The sequence below is a fragment of the Rhynchophorus ferrugineus genome, unplaced genomic scaffold, assembly GCF_030347505.1.
Source record: "Rhynchophorus ferrugineus isolate W39M unplaced genomic scaffold, kcgeb_rfMv2 rfM7, whole genome shotgun sequence".
NCBI classification, from domain to species: Eukaryota; Metazoa; Arthropoda; class Insecta; order Coleoptera; family Curculionidae; genus Rhynchophorus; species Rhynchophorus ferrugineus.
The window spans coordinates 14,087,963-14,105,554 of NW_027472586.1; the positions used below are offsets into that span (position 1 = coordinate 14,087,963).

The 17,592-nt window shown below is 32.6% G+C and overlaps 4 protein-coding genes across 9 annotated transcripts in view; 3 read left to right on the top strand and 1 right to left on the bottom strand.

The window, feature by feature from the left end:
* Window positions 1-2,613, bottom strand: part of LOC143199943 (multidrug resistance-associated protein 1) — a 71,409-nt gene extending 68,796 nt beyond the window's left edge. For all 6 annotated transcript variants that reach the window (XM_076410143.1, XM_076410141.1, XM_076410139.1 and 3 more), the window contains exons 1-2: window positions 2,455-2,613; window positions 2,035-2,334 (exon numbers count right to left, since the gene is read on the bottom strand). In XM_076410143.1, the coding sequence (XP_076266258.1) occupies window positions 2,035-2,334; window positions 2,455-2,499 (345 nt within the window). In that variant the 5' untranslated portion in view covers window positions 2,500-2,613. The remainder of the gene's footprint in view (window positions 1-2,034; window positions 2,335-2,454) is intronic.
* A 387-nt stretch (window positions 2,614-3,000) lies between these two features.
* LOC143199948 (uncharacterized) lies at window positions 3,001-5,321 on the top strand. Its single transcript, XM_076410150.1, has 2 exons — window positions 3,001-3,239; window positions 3,310-5,321. Exons 1-2 carry the CDS (start codon window positions 3,072-3,074, stop codon window positions 5,218-5,220), a joined length of 2,079 nt encoding a protein of 692 aa, XP_076266265.1. The 5' UTR covers window positions 3,001-3,071; the 3' UTR covers window positions 5,221-5,321.
* A 394-nt stretch (window positions 5,322-5,715) lies between these two features.
* LOC143199946 (sphingomyelin phosphodiesterase 4) lies at window positions 5,716-9,011 on the top strand. Its single transcript, XM_076410147.1, has 11 exons — window positions 5,716-5,857; window positions 5,914-6,210; window positions 6,265-6,364; window positions 6,424-6,646; window positions 6,700-7,212; window positions 7,266-7,470; window positions 7,528-7,702; window positions 7,768-7,913; window positions 7,975-8,208; window positions 8,268-8,480; window positions 8,535-9,011. Exons 1-11 carry the CDS (start codon window positions 5,828-5,830, stop codon window positions 8,904-8,906), a joined length of 2,508 nt encoding a protein of 835 aa, XP_076266262.1. The 5' UTR covers window positions 5,716-5,827; the 3' UTR covers window positions 8,907-9,011.
* A 515-nt stretch (window positions 9,012-9,526) lies between these two features.
* On the top strand, window positions 9,527-10,765 carry LOC143199587 (uncharacterized). Its single transcript, XM_076409511.1, has 5 exons — window positions 9,527-9,732; window positions 9,782-9,916; window positions 9,975-10,129; window positions 10,179-10,430; window positions 10,568-10,765. Exons 1-5 carry the CDS (start codon window positions 9,573-9,575, stop codon window positions 10,658-10,660), a joined length of 795 nt encoding a protein of 264 aa, XP_076265626.1. The 5' UTR covers window positions 9,527-9,572; the 3' UTR covers window positions 10,661-10,765.
* The last annotated feature ends 6,827 nt before the right edge of the window (window positions 10,766-17,592 follow it).

The following is a 17,592-nucleotide window of genomic DNA, read 5'->3' on the forward strand; positions in this document are numbered from 1 at the left end:
GACGTATGTACAAAATAACTTTGAACAGACTATGTATATTATAGAACTGTTCGTGGGCGTGTATCAGCAGGCATGGCATCGATTGTATATCTTTAATACTCCTTATATAGGACGACGTAAGCATTGTTGTGCAAGAGCACCACCTTCAGATTAATCAATAAATTCAATTCTATTTTCCCTCTTCCAAAGCCCGTTTTCTTCATTTTAGATCTCCCCCTAAACGTTTTCCAAGTTCTCACACACGAAATTTATCGCCTCCTAAATAAAATGATCGTTTGATTTAGAATTGTGTTCAATAATTGTCCCTTGCCATCAACAATGAAAGCCCTAATTGGGATACATTAAACATACTCGACATGTAGAAAATATAGAACAGTTTGAGATCGATGTAAGCTTTCTTTAATAACTAAATCAATAATTTCAACATGATCTTAATCCATATCAAAATTGTTATGTAAGTGTAAAATCAAAAATGAACAATAAAATTAAAATAGCTGGTGTTTATCTGATTTTCCTTCAAGTAGTTCCATATGATTTATTTTTATATAACAGGTCCAACTAATTCTCAATAGTCAAAGACAAAAAAACACTAATAGAAATTAACTATATTAAAATAAAAATCAAGTAAAATTACAAATATAAAATATATAACTATATTTATGTCAACTGCTGTTTGATGTGGTACATTAACAGAAAATATAAAAAAAACTAATAGATAGATAATGAAGGACTGACAAATATCACTAAAGACATGTTAAGTTCAGAATCAATATTAAATCCAATCTGCATGAACCTATTGTGCATAAAAGGAAAAGAGAAAGTTCTGCAAAGGTCATTTTTCTATATTACACAGTTTTGTGCTGTCTCTCTGCTATTGCTTGCATATAGAGAATTCTGCTTGCTTGTCCTCCGTCAAAGTTCCAAATTATTTTCTAATTACCCAATAGAATCTTTAAACTATCTTGGTTTAACTTCTTAACTTTGAGTCAGTACCTCTGTTTATACTTCATTGATGATGCCATCAATATCTGATACTTCAGTTTTGGAGATTGGGAAATATTGTTCTTATTGATACTTTATCTAGCACTGAAATGTTTTGAACAGAATATATATGTTTCGGTGGTTTTCTTTTTTCCGGTGGATTCTAGATATACAAGTAAATATTGTATTATATAATTATTAAATACCCTACTATGAATATAATTATATTATTCCCATAGGTATTATAATTTTCCCATATTACACCATATTTCAAAATAGTCTTTTTATTGATCCCTATGATGCTCATTAAAAATGCATGCCTTTCATCAAGGATAAAATGTTTACCGAACTGGGCGAATTGAAATAATCCCAGCGGATGTCTGCTATTGCGTTCTTCGCTTTTTTCATGCCTCTCGCTGGTCCCAAACAGGTATTATAGATGGCCTCCGGGTATTCATCATCGGAATGATCGTTACACGGTTGCTTTTTTGTGCCCAGAATGTTTTCCTAGCCCGACACCCACGACACGAACCATTAAAAGCAATTATAACAAATAGTAATCACATCGTTCTCGGTTGGGGGAAATCGTAATTTTAATTCAAAACTATACTATTAAAACATGAGATATTGCAATAATAAAAAAGTAAAAATTACTTAACACCAACAGAAATAGAATGTTTAAAAACAATAAATAAAACTTTTAATTAAGAAAATCTAATGCGCCTTGTAAAAGGGTTGTTTAAAATACACAAACGATAGTTGATCTAGTTAAAGCGGCTTACATAAATGCCACAAATTAATAGCGAAACTATATAAAATGGTATGAAGCAACACATGTTTGTTCAGCATATATTCAAACAATGCATAATATTTGGTTGATTACTTTTTAATTATGGTATATTAAAGTGACAGAACGAGTGATCAAGCCGTCTGTCCGCTATCTTTCCCAAGAAGCAATTAAAATGTTATTTTATAAAAATCTACTTTAAATGAATTTTGAAACAATGCCCTCTAGCTAAACACTGGTTTAAAAAAACTATACAAAATACTTACGAAGGACAACAGTTTAAAGACTGGCGTATAAATGTCGACACTAGGTACAAATTCCGAACTTGATTTCCGTAAGTTCGTGGCGAAATCACTTAACATTAACAGAGAAACAACACTAGTGATGCCCAGTTTAAGAACATTAAACCAGTTCCAGGGGATGTCTTTCTTTTTGCTCTTGATAATATAATACACTTCCAGCGCGGAAAAACACCATAAAAACAAACAGGGTACCCATACGAGAACTGTTTTTTCAAAACATGGTGTAAAATCAGGATCATCAGTGTACCAGGTGAGAGAGGAATTCTACAACAAAAATAAAATCGTGAACAAAAGGCAGTTTGTAGAAAATGTTACTTTTATTCATAAAAATGTACAAATATAAGTTGTCAGATTCGTTAAAACAAAAAATAGATTGTTTCTCACCCAAAATGGGGACCCGCAAAATTCGTCCAGCACAGAACTCGCCATGTTTCATAACCCTCCTTCTACACAGACGAACTCGCACTGACTGACCGGTAAATTTTTTTCCTTGACCGACTTGACTTTGACATTTCTAATAGTAAATCCACACTAACCAATGCCAACATACACTTTGAGGTACTTTCTTTAGTTTATGGACAATACATCTGCACATTATTATCAGACAATTAATTTCAATTTATTATAATTCATCCCACTGATTAACAACAATTACTGTCTATTAATAACAAAATTATCTAATCGGATGTGAATCTATGTTTAGAAAATAATAACTGGGGTGGCAATAACTATCGATATTTTTTAAAGTATATTACTATTATCATTGAAAATATCGATGCAAAATCTCTCCGCCAAGCAAAAAAGAATATCAATCATAAAGATATATTTGGTTTGAATAAAATTACTCAAAAATACTAATAAAATAAATTGAATTAAAAATTTTAGAATATCCACATATTTTAACAAGGTTGTCATCTGTCAATTTTACGTCAATCTTGTAGTAGAGGGGATTGTTTGTTTAAGGTATGCTTTATGGTTTGAGGATTGTTTTGTAATAAAAAATGGACACAGATATTGAAAATAATCGCCCTAATATAAGGATACAAATAGAAAATAATTGTTCTAATAATGACAATGGAAAAATGGATATTGATTCCGAAAACGAGGAAGGGGAAATACTTGATGATACCGAAACTGAATTGCCACAAGATACCCAATCAATTAAAAAAGTAAGGAGATTATACAGAACTTTGTGAGTAAAATTTAAATATGTTTTATTCCCAAACCTATGTTTTCTAGATTACATTTGGTGGTACTGGAGTTTTTACCACTGGTATCAATATATTTGATCGCAGTGAGCAAGAAAAATTACAAGAGCGTGCCAAAAGATTTGCTTTAAAGCCAGATGAAATACACAGTTTTACACACCAAAATAAGCTAGATTTATTTGAAAGCCTGGGAATAAACACAACTAATGAGAATGATTTTAATTTTGACAAAATTCACTTACTGGGCTTAGGTAATATGGAACCCGAAGATATTGTAGATTATTTTTCAGGCTATGCTCCTGATGGCATTGAGTGGACCGACGAGAATAGTTGCAATGTTGTATGGTTAGATAATTTATCTGCAGCAAGAGCAATGCATTTTAAATCAAAACCAGTTAGAGGGATGCCAGCTAGACAGACCAAGGATATATTTCCTAAAGAATTTTTAGATGATGTAGAAGAACCAACAGACAATAGTGGACAGAGTATCTTAATCAAAAATCAAAATCGTGAAATTGAGTTACAAAATGAAATTGGAGAGGTCATCTTACCTACTAAAAAAAATTATCCTAAAAATTCAGTAGATATTTCTGAAATAACGATACCCATTCCACCAGGTTATTGGCGACTTGGTGTACCACACCCAAAAACAAAATGTCTTCTAATCAGATTTGCCATGGTATCTGATAAAATACCATTTAAATTTGAGAAGTGCAACAGGTACTACAAAAAATTTGTAAACCCAACTCAGAAAGGCTCAATTCGGGACCACAAAAAAGAGCTTAGAAGTATATTTGAGAGAAATAGGGAACTAAATCAAAATAAAAATCCCTGGGGATCCTTAGCCAGGAACTGGGATAATGATTCTGAGTCTAGAGAAAGAGAACCAGTCATGTATAATGACTCAGATAATGAAGAACCTGTTATTGAGATAAAGAATCCGAAACTCTTGGCCAGATTAGGTATCAAAAGGAAGCATGATGAAATAGAAGAGACACTAAACTCAGCCAAACAAACTGAAGACCAGCCGGAGATAAAGGAAAGAAAAAAGATAACTAGGGTTCCTAGAATGAAGATGTATGCCGATGAGGAGGAGGAGAATATGAAAAGGAAAAAGATTATACAAAAAATCAAAAAGCAGACGGAGGAAATCGAGAGAACCAGCAATGAAAAAGATTTGAGACACATGCTGGGGCCTGCAAATCGATTAATGATGAGAAAAGACCATCCAGATTCCGATCGAACTGAAGACTTGGGCAGTAAGCTGAAAAATAGGAATCAGAAAATGATATTTGCCATCGAACGGGATTTGTCTGATCTACCGCCACCCATTGAACATTTGGCCAGGGATTATTTAGACATGAGCGAGAAACTGAGCACGAGGAATAGATCCGGCCGTATCGATCACTTCCGATCAAACTTCGAACGGTCAAGTATGTACAGAGAATACGAAGACAGAGAAAGAGGACCGCCCTTGTCAGAGGGGAGAAGAGAATATGAGATGTCCAGCAAATCTAGTAGGAGGCGAACACCTGAAAGGACATTACATAGTGACAGAGTTTATTCGAGCACGTCAAGTAAAAGAAGAAGAAGGAGCTATAGCGGAGAAAGGATAACAGAAAAACCGAAAAGCAAGGTAGCCGTTGTTATCAAGACTCAAAAAACACCAACTGTCGCTTCTACTATATGGTCCAAAGTGAAACGATCAAGCGACAGCAGAAGTTCGAGTGAATCGGAATCGGCGGCCAGTAGCAGCAGCAGCGAGAGCGAATCCGAATCAGAAGAATCGGACGAAGAAAGTGACTCGTCGGATTCATCTAGAAAAAGAGCGAGGAATCCGGATAGGCCGGGATTTGATAAAACGAGACTATCCCGGAAACTGGAACACAAAAGCCCGTTGAAAATCACTATGGCAAATGATCGGTATAGAAATAGAAAATAGTCTTTAAATTTAACATCAATATTGATTATCTATTCATATAATAGGTAAAAAGTGCTACCTTTTTGTAATAATTATTTATATAATAAATAATATAAAATAAATTGTTCAAATTATTATCCACAATTTTCTTAAAATTCGCCGAATATACAATGATTTTTAATCAGTTCTTACATTATATATATATATATATATACCTATAGCAAACTTATATACCTATAGCAATTAGCAAACTTCTGTACTTGCATCAATACACACCCAAAATTAAACTGCCTAAGTTAGTGTTAAGAGTAACACACTATACAAATTTATGCGGTTTGATTCGTTAGAATTTTTTGATTGCGTTTGGATATAAAATAAGGTCTTAAACCTTTAAAATTAAATACAATTTTAAAGGCATTTTAAAAACTGTATTTAATTTATTCTGAAAAATATCGATATTATATCAGAAAATATCGATATTTCTTCTGCATCCCTACATCAGATAAAATAGAAAAAGATTTTGTTAGGTTATGTGAAGAAGAGCGGGCAATAGTTTTTAAAAACATTTCCAATTCTAAAGATTAACTACACTAATAACAGGGTATGACTTGAGTCGTAACAAGTTAACATGTTTTCTGTTGATCAAGATAATTTTTGGGTAATTTTTATATACATCTTGAAATTACTTTGTATTGTGATTATCTTTTATTTTAGGTGGCTGTCCAGCATGCCTTAAATCAACCTATTCGAACTCGTTGTGCCGAATTAGCTATGTTGTTAGACAGAAGTAGTTTACTGGAGCTGCACCACCTTTTTCCGCAATTAATTGATCATATTTTTGGGCCTCTGGGCACTGTTTGCTGGGATTTACGCTCTTGTACTAGTAACAGTGGTGAAGATGTCAAGGAACTTTACCATTTTTTCTCACCCTGCGGACCTTTATTTAAATTGATATATACTTTATTAAGAGACCCAAATATTAAATATGAATTTCCTGTATCATACTTGCCAGTAAGTATTACACAAAGAAAAATTATCAAAATTACTTTATGGTTATGCTTTTAGAGTAAAATAAAACAAATTATTGAGCATCCTTTAGGACATCCATTTTATTCAGAGCTAGTAAATATGAATCCTCAAACGAGGCAAATAACCTTGTTATTGAGTAAGTTATTTTTTATATTTGCCTATTGCTGATACATTTTTTCAATGGTATATTTCTAGATCCTTTTGATTACTATTTTTTCCATTTTGCATACCACTTGATAAATCCATTACAGCAGAGAAGTGGATCCATGGTAACATCTTGGAACACTGTGTATTATGGGCTGTGTTGTCACTACATTTTACATTTTTTACCTACAGATCCTTGTACTAAAATTCTTCCTGAATTTTATTATAATGGAAAAAATCGCAATAAACATATTTCACCTCCCTCTAGTGCTCAGTAAGTTAATGTGAATTTTAAATATATATAATTTATACTAATTTAATTTTTAGTAATTCTCCCAGAAACATTGGGCCGCCTGGTTTAGTCAGTCCAATTGTTTTCAAAAAAACAATTGAAGACAATACCACTGTGAATTTAGATAGACAGCAACCATGCAATGATATATGGAGAAGTGAAACAGTACTAACAGTTTTTGTTGATATGTGGTTGTATAATGACTCTGTCAGTCAAAAAATTAATAATAGTGATCTTAATAACTCTTATAACAAACCAGTATCAATGAGACTGCGTTATAATGAGCTTCCAACTGGAGAATACATGAGAATTGTTAGGGTTCTTATAAAACAATTGCATTCGTTCTCTGACAGTGCCAAGTGTGATGATACAAACATGTCTGAGCTGAAAAAGGTTACCATCCCTATGATCCAAGGAAAATTCTATGTATTTTTAAGGAATCTGATACATCGTTGGCCACTGGATGGGTCTTTTAGGTTGGTACTGGAGCTGTGGCTTACATACATACAACCTTGGAGATATCCAGCCGTAAATATCATTAAAAAGATGTAAAATTATAATTTCCTTGTGAACGAAACACAATATAATTAATAATTTCCAGTAACCCAACTTATGTAAATCCCGACGTTGAGGATGTGGCCTTGAATTGCGATAAACAAAATTTACACCCCACTAAAGAACACCTAAATTTTATCGCTGAGAATCTTCTCTGTTATGTCGTGATATTTGAACAGTTGTTACCTAGATTTGGCCGAGTCGACTTGGTCAGTCCGAAAATTTCGCTCATGTTATACAGAATTACTAAGGTATGGCATTAAGCGAGAGATAGAAATCGGTAGTTTGTAAAATGTAGAATTTTCTAGGTTTTTGATCAGCAAAATTTACCCCAGTTTTTAAGAGAAATTGAACAATATGTTGAGAATCACCAACAATCGCCGACACACCAGAAATACATCGGATGGCAAAATAGTTTACCGACCGTCTCGCCCAACATCAATTGGTCTACAACCTTGCCGGCATCGCGAATTTCTCGTAATAGTAAGTAATAACAAGTTATATTGAAACTGAAAGAGCATTTTTATAACTTCCCGAGTTTTTCGCAGATAGAAACGGAAATGTAACTTTCATGAATAGTACAATAGGCCCGACAGACAGAAAATGGACCGTTATCACCAAGCAAAAAATATTGGAATTTGAAGGACCCAATTTTTGTTATAAACCGCTTTTTTCACAGCCACCCGCGCATGAAGTAAACAACATAAGCCTCACCTGATGTAGTAATTTTTACAATTTAATGTATAAAATTGTAGGTGTTCGAACTGATGCTACAAATAAAGAAGTCCAGTAGGCTTGCCTATAATTTAATAAAAATGAAGCAGCAAGAACAGAATGAACTCTATTCCGGATTTTGGGGATCTATTAAATACTTCCTGCAATCACCCATGTCCAATGACGAGTTCAGTCTTGAAGAGAGAAAAAAGGTACCCATGTATTTGGAGGCATCCATGGGAAATCTGAGGGACATGTTCGACATAACAGAAGAGGTATTAAATTTTTTACTTGATTTTATTTTTGTGTATAAACCCTGTTGCTTCTAAAATAGATATCTGAAGATGAAGCGGAAACCACCATGATTTCTAACGGCAATGGTTTCGAGATATCGCAAGATTTTAAGTTTTTGACCCCAGATAAGGTAAGAACTCGGCTGAAGACCATCAAATATGATGGTGATCCGGATTTGTTGCCCATTAGGAGTGATGAATGTGCGTTTCTTGTGAGAATGTTGTATCAGCTGGCTCTGTATATTAACGAAAATGTAAGTTTTAAGAAACTTACTTTTGGCTAACTTGATTAACTATTCTTTTTTTAGTTTGGGGACAAATTCTACTATTTTTATCATAACCCGTCATTCTGGGGAAGGTTGTGTCGTCAGATCCTATGCCCCCCTATGACTGTTCACAAATATGACAAATCTGTTATTGGTTCTCCTCGGATCAATGTCAACTTACCACCAAGAATCAGTCTGAGGTACTTCGCTAGCTACCAATTTTTAGGATATGTTTTATTTGGAGCTCTGATCGCATGGACATTAAATTATCGTATCGATATTTATTTGTTCACGTTATTAATGCTTTTTATACTGTATAAATTTATTCGTGCTATACCAAATACAGGATCATCGATGAGACACAGTTATCCCACTGAGGGTTTCGGAAACATTAGCTTCAATGACTCATTTTAGTTTATTCCATTCTTTCTGTCTAATTTATATGTTGTAAGAGTATAATTTATTTTTGAATGAAACTTATTGTAATTCATTTGTTATAATATATAACTTTTTTATCCACCGGTTGTATTAATCTAGTTTACTATTACCCCCTTAATTTAGATGACCATTTATATACCAACGAACAATTATCTACAATAAGAAAAGTAAAAAGCTTTAGATATATTAATACATATAATATATTATATATTTATTATTTATATTATTATATCTCTTATATCCTGTACTAAAATTGCTAATTCGTTATCCACTGTAATCTTTAAATATTTAAGAAAATAAGTATACACAGAAAAATTTTGACAAAAATATTAAATTTATTTAGCTAATAAAATATTCCGTCTGTCACAAATAAGTGGGTGATACCTTAAATCCTATTTTATATGTTAAAAAATATTACAGTACCTGTAATATTTCGATTATATATTTCACAACTGTACAACATATATTTTTCAGAGAATATAATCATATAGTAGTTTCTTTATAAATATAATGCACTTTTGACCTTTTTTCAAACATCTAATAGGCAACTAGATATGCTTTCGCTAAAGACAATTTCCTAAATTCTAGTCGGCTTCCGTATCTTGTCAAATAGTTTCGGTCTTTTTAACAACAAAAATTACAATGCCCCTTGAGCAGAGTCGTTCGAGTGAAAAGCAAAACGGCGATATCAACGGGCAAATTTTAAAACAGGCTTCGATTTTATTGGCCATCACGGTGGATATTAAAGAATGTTGTGTAACAGGCGAAAAATACATTAATTATTTTAAAACTATGATAAATGGTAACCTTTTATAAACTATGTAAGCTTAGAACAATGAATGTGGTTTTAGGGGCAGAAAGAGCGCTGAACGCTCTCAGTATGACTACAAAATCGTCGGTTGATTTAGTTTCCAAATTGTTAGAAAAAAGTATTAATGTGTCTGCATTAACAGAGGATCTCCGTCAAGATTACGATCAACTGCAAGGTCCATAGATTATTTCAATGTGTAGATGGAAATTATGCAAGTAATATATTTCTTGCAGATTTTTTAAAACATCATTCTGTCATAAAACACGAACAAGAAGAACACGCATGGCATGAAAATTCGACAACTGAGAGAGTAAAATATTTCGAAGCAAGAAAGAAACTCTCCGAAAATATTTTGCACGCAAATACAAGTAGCACAAGAAGCTTCAAGGTAATTTTAATAACCCTTGCGGACTTGAAGTTTTAATCACAATTCTTAGAACGACGTCGATGAGAAATACCCGGAAAATTTATCCCGAGAATCTCTGATTGACTTAAACAGTGTAGTGAATCTTCCACCCGTTCCAGAGGATATTTTCACCAGCTTCTCGAATAATAAACCAGTGAGGACGTCCAGCTTATCATCCCTAAAAAGTATGAGGAAGATCAAATTGTTCCTGCAGAAAGCTGAAAGTTCTGAAGACGAAGAGAGTTCGGAGAATGAAGAACCTGATTATTCACGTTTAGTATATGTAAGTAGATATATTAAAACATGTTTGGCATACGTTTTTTATCTTTATAAGACTTTTCTTACGTTGATAAATACGCATATGATTATTGTATTACTGGTTATATACCTACCGCGTGAAATAAATTATAAATGTTGTAGGGTGACAGTGACGAAAGTAAGAGCTCGAATTGTCACAGTCCCACGAGTAAAAAGGTTCATTTGGGATATATTAAAGAAGAGACTCAAGATTGAGCCCCGGATAAATAAATAAACACTTGTCGATTTATGTCTTTATTTCGTTTTTCATTCGTCTCTGTATTGTTTTCGGCGTTTCTGGAAGGAAACGAAATAGATTAGTGTTGAAATTATAATTAACTTTTTTTATTGCTTATTTTATCGGAGTTTTATTGAATTTTCCGACAGCCCGACGAAAAGTGTTTTATGGTTTGTTTTCTTTTCGCCATAGGAATATATAGAGTCGTTAGAATACGACGATTTTCTCTTATTATAATAAATCATTATTGGGCTGTTATTGTTATTATGTACATATATAGGTAAAGGATAAACATAAAGTTTTAACTAATGTCTTTGAAGGCAAACAGTATTTCTAATTTATTTTCAATTATTATATCTTATCGGAAAATATACTATAAATAATTTTGACAAGAGTATTTGACAGTAATTGATGTTACTGTCATATTTAGTAATATTAGATTCCGAATGGTTACCACTACAAAACCACACAGTTATACCATGACATAAATCATATATTTAACACCCCATCGCAATTTAAATGTACCAATTAACTAACCTAATTAACGTTATATACAAAGCTCAGTACAAAAATACATTTAAATTGCGAGAACAAAACTATTACATGTTACATATAGATTTATTTGAACTTAGAACTATTCTATTTCTACATGTGAGAATTTAATTTTATTTAATGATTTAATTGAACAAGTCTTCACAATTATCTAATAAACAGGTAATAAACAACTAACTTTTTTCTTTAGATATAATTCTCTTTAAACATTCTTAAAAACTTTGAACAATCATAGAAATAGCCGCCAAACAACTGTCCACTTTTAACAGCAATTATTTAGTTTGTTCTTGGGCTGCCGAACCTAAATATGTGCCATTCCACTGGGTTGCCTTGTCTGTACAGATATGAAATACTTTATGCATTATCTGATCTCGCTACTAAGGAAAAGCACATAAAACTGCACTTTAATCTTCTATTAATGTTTTAAAATATTTCTCTACTTTTGCTGATATTAAATTTTTATAATTTTATAATAGAGGAATATATATTGATGTATTTATCTCATACTCGTCTTGCTTGTGAATTAATCCAAGGACAAATAAAATGTAGTAATAAATTAATTTATAATTGAGATTATACTAAGCAAATCTAATAAAGATGTTATCAAAAAAAAGTTTTATGTTGAATTCTTCGAGCAGTCGTTAAATGATGATCACCAATGAATATTACTTCTTTCAATGAATCTTATGTTCCAACATTTTGATGAATTTCTTACATATAGCTTAGCCAAGCAATGTTTGATTAAATTATTGGTATCTTATTTCAGTAATTAAACTATCTGATTTCCTGATATAGATATCTGTATCTATTGTTCCATTTAAAAATACGGGTCGAACGTCAATTTGCTTTATCTTCCAATTCTGTTGAATTAATATTTATATCAACATTCTAATACCTTGTATCTAAACTGGAAATGCCATTGATTTCAATGGCTTTTTATCCTACCTGTAACTCTGTTGGACCCCATGTTTCTAATTTTCTAGTGCTTCAATAGTCCTTGCAAATTACACACTGCTGCATTACTAAACTCTTCTCCACTGGTTTCAATGTTTCAAGCGGGTTTCATTTCTTCCCTGTTGTGTAGATACATCTTTCTGCTGGGTTATTTCTCTAAAATCCGAAGTTATTTTATATTATAAAAAACTGATTATAAATCTGTATTAAAACTATTGTCCCATTCTGACATTGACAGCTGACTTGATGTCTGATTTTAAAACGTGTGCATTGATAGTAAAACCCATTCTTAGTTCCCCATGGTTAGAAATAGTTCCTAATGGATAGAAATTAATTTGCGACGTTGCCAGTTATTAACCTAAAATTTCTCTTGAAACACAATTTAAAATTTTGTCGTACAATTTTCATCTCCTATAATATATACATATATATATATATATATATATATATATAAACATATTTAATTTTAAAATATAATATAAATCATTTTGAAAGGAAAAAAAGAGAAAATAAAACAATTAGTAAGGTAAGAAATATAATTTATGTGTCTATATATAAATATTACAATAACAAATCAAAGTTATATGTCTATAATAATATGCAATAAACTCTTTTCTACAGCACCAATGAGACGAGAAGCGCGCTTTTTTATATGGTGATCCCCTTAGGTTTAGTCCACAAACATTAATTTATCTTTACACTACCAAAATAATAATTCTATACAATTATACACACCTACAATTTAGCATATTAACGGAAAGCATTGTCCGATCTCTCATCATCTTCGATTATATTGTTCAACAAACAAAATTGAATCCTATCCCTCTCAAAATTCTCATTTCTATTTTCTTTTTGATCTCATTTACCCATGCTTCAGTATTTGTAACGTCACTTTTATGCCTTTTGCCTATATGATTCAAACGATTTGCATGTTGATTCTGTACGAGTCTCCTCTCTCTTCTGATACGAGTTAAGAGTAATACTATATGTTTGGTTTACTTCAATCTTTTGGTTTCCTGCGCTTTAATTCATATTTTAAAGTCAAATCTTGGGTATCTTTGTATATTTTCATGAATTCGAACAGGAACAAGGTTTTATGAATTTAGGAGCGTTGGGTTACTATTCGGATTCATGTAATTGAACAAGGACAGTATGACTGAGTATGAAAACATACTTGGAGATATTAAAATGGAAAGTGCTACCCCAACCGCCGTATTGTCCAGACTTTGCTCCTTGTCATCTCTACTTGTTTCGTCATATGAGTCGTGATCTGTCTGAGCAGCGCTTCACTTATGCAGACTAGTGATCGCACAGTGGTCAAAATGCAAGTTTCACTTATAATGGAGACAATAATTTAAAAATATGTTATGTTACTATAGACATATATATCATATATAATATTAATTAAACTAACATACTTTTGGTAAAATATATTAAAATTACGAAAAATAAGCACTTTCTATTCTATTCACAGTTATTGCATTGCATATTTCATTGTATTAATAGGTAAGGGCATCGTATATCATTCTATGAGAATTTATGAATAAAATAATTTTGAAATTATTCTCTGGCTTTGACATATAACACGTAAATTGACAAGCCCCCGACCTACCATAGTAAAATACATTTTTTTGGCAGCATTACATACACTGATTATAGCAAACCTCCAACTTTTCGATACCATTTTTGTAGTACGATTTGTCATTTGCTTCAAAATAGGCCTCAGTTTCGTCGATCGCCTCTTAATTCGACGAAAATTTCGAAAGTATATTGGGATGCACATGGAATAATTTTCATGGACTACCATGAAAAAGGAAGGACCATAAACAGCGACTATTACATAACGTTATTGGACCGTTTGAAGGACGAAATCGCCGAAAAACGGCCGCATTTGAAGAAAAAGAAAAAGAAACCAAGACAATTCACCGTGTCAAAATTTCATGAATTGGGCTTCGAATTGTCAAATAATTTGAATTTTAGATGAGAAGCATGGATTAAAAGATGAAGATTATATAAATATAAAAAAGAAGTAATGAAAATAAGTAGAAAAAATAAAATAAATTACATAATTTGCTTAGATCGGACATATGGGAAGAAATTATAATTATTCACGGTAATTTGATAAATATTATACACTTTTAATGAAATTTAAGGTGTTTAACGACTAGTGCAATAAAACAGGAAACTATTAAATAATATTTTTATTCTTTGAGCCTTTTATCAATTATTTACTCTATATCCTATTGTTCTAATATAACAGGCCAATTGAAAAGTCCCCGATATGACACATAGATGGCGCTACTAGAATTAAATCCATTTGTTTTTTAGTTAGACCTAACTCTCAAAAGATGCGTGTGTAAATTTGATGAGCTCTTGGATCATTAGTTTGTCAATTATAGCATTTTGAGTGAAACAACTTTTGTTATTGTGAAAAAGATGGATAGAAAGGAATTTTGCGTGTTAAAAAAATATTGCTTTTTGAAGGGAAAAAATACAGTTGCAAAAACTCGGCTTGATATCGATTTTCCGGACACTGCCCCAGGAAAATCTAAAGATATCAACTGGACGTGTACATCATATCATTCACGAATATTTGGGTATGAGAAAGCTCTGTGCAAAACAACGACGAGTTGATGATTCGGAACAGTGTTTGAAGATGTTCAAGCGTAATAAACCCGAGTTTTTGCGTCGATATATGACAATGGATGAAACATGGCTCCATCATTTTACTTCGAAGTCCAATCGACAGTCATCCGAGTGGACTGCACACGATGAACCCGCTCAACAACCTAGAATAGTACGCCGCATTCACTGTTCGTCGATCGTGAAGCAAATCAATGAATAAAACACGCCTTGTGTCAAAGAAAACAGTTGAAAGCACTTTTCCGGCTGAGGGACGGGTTTTGACTTTGACTGGGCAGCCTTCATCCTTTCTTATCAAAACTGACAATAGGCCTAAAAAACCTCCTCTTCTTGTCGAAATCGATTCAGATGTCTTTCATTGATCTCCGACCTTGACCTGTTTTTGATTTTCGGCCAGCAACCCTGGAACCCACAGCGAGCAGTAATTTTTCTAAAACCAAGTTGATTAATGATGATGAATTGAACACTTGCATAGCTGATACCCAATTCTGATGAGAATTCTTCAATCTTTAACCGGCGATCACCTTCAATAAGTTCTCGAACAGCACGGATGTTGTTATGCCCATCCCGGAATTCTCTAACCCACGTATACACTCGATTCTGAGACGGTGTAGCATCCCCAAACTGTACCTTTAAACGAGCGAAAATTTCCAATGGTTTAACTCCTTCGTTGGTTAAAAACTTTATGATGATGCTTTGTGCAAAAGACGAAGGTACTCGCGCTTACTCATGGCTGTACTGCGGACATAACCGAGCACAGCTGCTGCATACATTACTTCACAACTAATTTCGGTTTTGGCACAATACATTGCATAGAAAAGAATAAACTCTGTTGTCTTCGTTTTATAAGGCGGTACGTTCTTTTCACAAAATATAGAGAATTATTCTAGATATATAGAGAGAAAATATAAAGAATATTCTCTATGTTTTGTGGTTCTCTACGAGTGAGTGAAAACAACAAAAGAATATAAAATATTTAGATTTTGTGCTTCATTAATAAGCCTATAGGAATAGTAATTAAATCATTGTGTTATTTTTGGTGATTCAACATACATTGGTTTTAAAATATGGACGAACGTGGCTAAGTGCAGAACGTAAGGTTAAATTTTTAAAAGTTATAAAATCCAAACAGCATCAGTTTTATTTATAGTGGGAATATTAGGTGTGAATTTTATAACACATCATTTTCAACGGCATCGAATAGCAAATATGCCAAAATTCTTCCACGAAATTGCAGAGGATTTCAAAACAATAACAAGAATAGAGAAGCAAATGATTCTTGTTGTGTTAGAAGTAGTCAAGTCATTAATGAGGTTTGTCCAAGAAGAATATATTTATTTTAATCATGATTTTTTAGTAATGATTTATTCTTTATTTTATAGATGAGATGAGTGAAATTTGTTGAGAGTGAAAGTCGAGAAGAAATTAGATAGGATTTTGCTAGCATGCAAGAATAGTGGAGAGTGATAATATGAAAAAAGTAAATTTGCGGACAAAAGTAGACCTGGATCAAATACACAAAATGTAAAGCTATCAATGACACTCTAATGATCTAATGACAAAGAAGGAAAAGGGAACGCATTTTTATTTAAGAGTATAGATAAATAAACTATTGTTTTGTAAAAGTGTGTGTTCTGTGAGATTATTTGTTAAGTAATGTATTCTCACAGCTGCCACCCACATCTGTTTCATCCCTCCTCATAAATCAAAGAACTCTCGAACATCAGATCTTCTAGATCGGAATTAAGTGCTAAGTTAAATAGTAAAATTACCGTTTATATTTGATTCCCCCTCGTATGAGTAATTTCGCTCTAAGAAACATTAATAATAACAGGAGAATTACTGCAAAAACTACCAAGAATGGGAATTATAAAACTCACCAACTTGATCAATACAGCATTTAGATTAAAACATGTCCCTGACATTTGGAAGATGGCAGAAATTATAATGATCCCAAAACCTGGGAAGTCACCAAACGAAATAAAATCATATAGACCTATATCACTGCTGCCAGTAATATCTAAGGTTCTTGAAAAACTCCTGTTGAAAAGAATAAAACCGATTATAGGGAGAAAAAACCTAATACCAACACACCAGTTTGGGTTTATTAACAATCATTCAACAATTGACCAGGTCCACAGTATAACAGATGTTATTGAAATAGCCTACGAAAGTAAAAAAGTATGCTCAGCTATATTCTTAGATGTAGCACAAGCCTTGGATAAGGTGTGGCATGAAGGCCTTGTTCATAAACTACAGAAAATATTACCAAAACAACACACCGAATTATTAAAATCGTACATTACAACCAGAATGTTTAGACTCAAATAAGAAGAAGCTTACTCTACAATAAAAGAAACTAAAGCAAGTGTACCACAAGCAGGTGTACTGAGACCAATGCTTTATCTACTCTACAGTTGTGATATACCACAAACGGAGAATATTACGATGGCTATATTTGCTGATGATACTGCGATTATAGTTGTCGGAGACAATAGTGAAGAAGCGTCACGAAAATTACAATAGGCAAGTGACAATATAAATAATTCGACACAAGCTTGGAAAATAAGAATTAATGAAAGTAAATCTATGCATGTGCAGTTCATCTACAATCAGACCGTACAAGCACCAATAAAATTAAATAATAATATCATTCAAATGCGCAATTCGCAATTACGATGCAGAACTTCGCTGGAAGGAACATATAAAGAAGAAAAGAAAAGAACTGGAACTGAAATATAGGAAAACGTACTGGCTAATT

Coding starts and splice junctions, on each gene's coding strand:
- LOC143199948 (XM_076410150.1), top strand. CDS start 3,072: ATGGACACAGATATTGAAAATAATCGCCCTAATATAAGGATACAAATA. Junction 3,240..3,309: donor ATACCCAATCAATTAAAAAA/GTAAGGAGATTA, acceptor TATGTTTTCTAG/ATTACATTTGGTGGTACTGG.
- LOC143199946 (XM_076410147.1), top strand. CDS start 5,828: ATGTTTTCTGTTGATCAAGATAATTTTTGG. Junction 5,858..5,913: donor TTGATCAAGATAATTTTTGG/GTAATTTTTATA, acceptor CTTTTATTTTAG/GTGGCTGTCCAGCATGCCTT. Junction 6,211..6,264: donor TTCCTGTATCATACTTGCCA/GTAAGTATTACA, acceptor TTATGCTTTTAG/AGTAAAATAAAACAAATTAT.
- LOC143199587 (XM_076409511.1), top strand. CDS start 9,573: ATGCCCCTTGAGCAGAGTCGTTCGAGTGAAAAGCAAAACGGCGATATC. Junction 9,917..9,974: donor AGATTACGATCAACTGCAAG/GTCCATAGATTA, acceptor TATTTCTTGCAG/ATTTTTTAAAACATCATTCT. Junction 10,130..10,178: donor GTAGCACAAGAAGCTTCAAG/GTAATTTTAATA, acceptor CACAATTCTTAG/AACGACGTCGATGAGAAATA.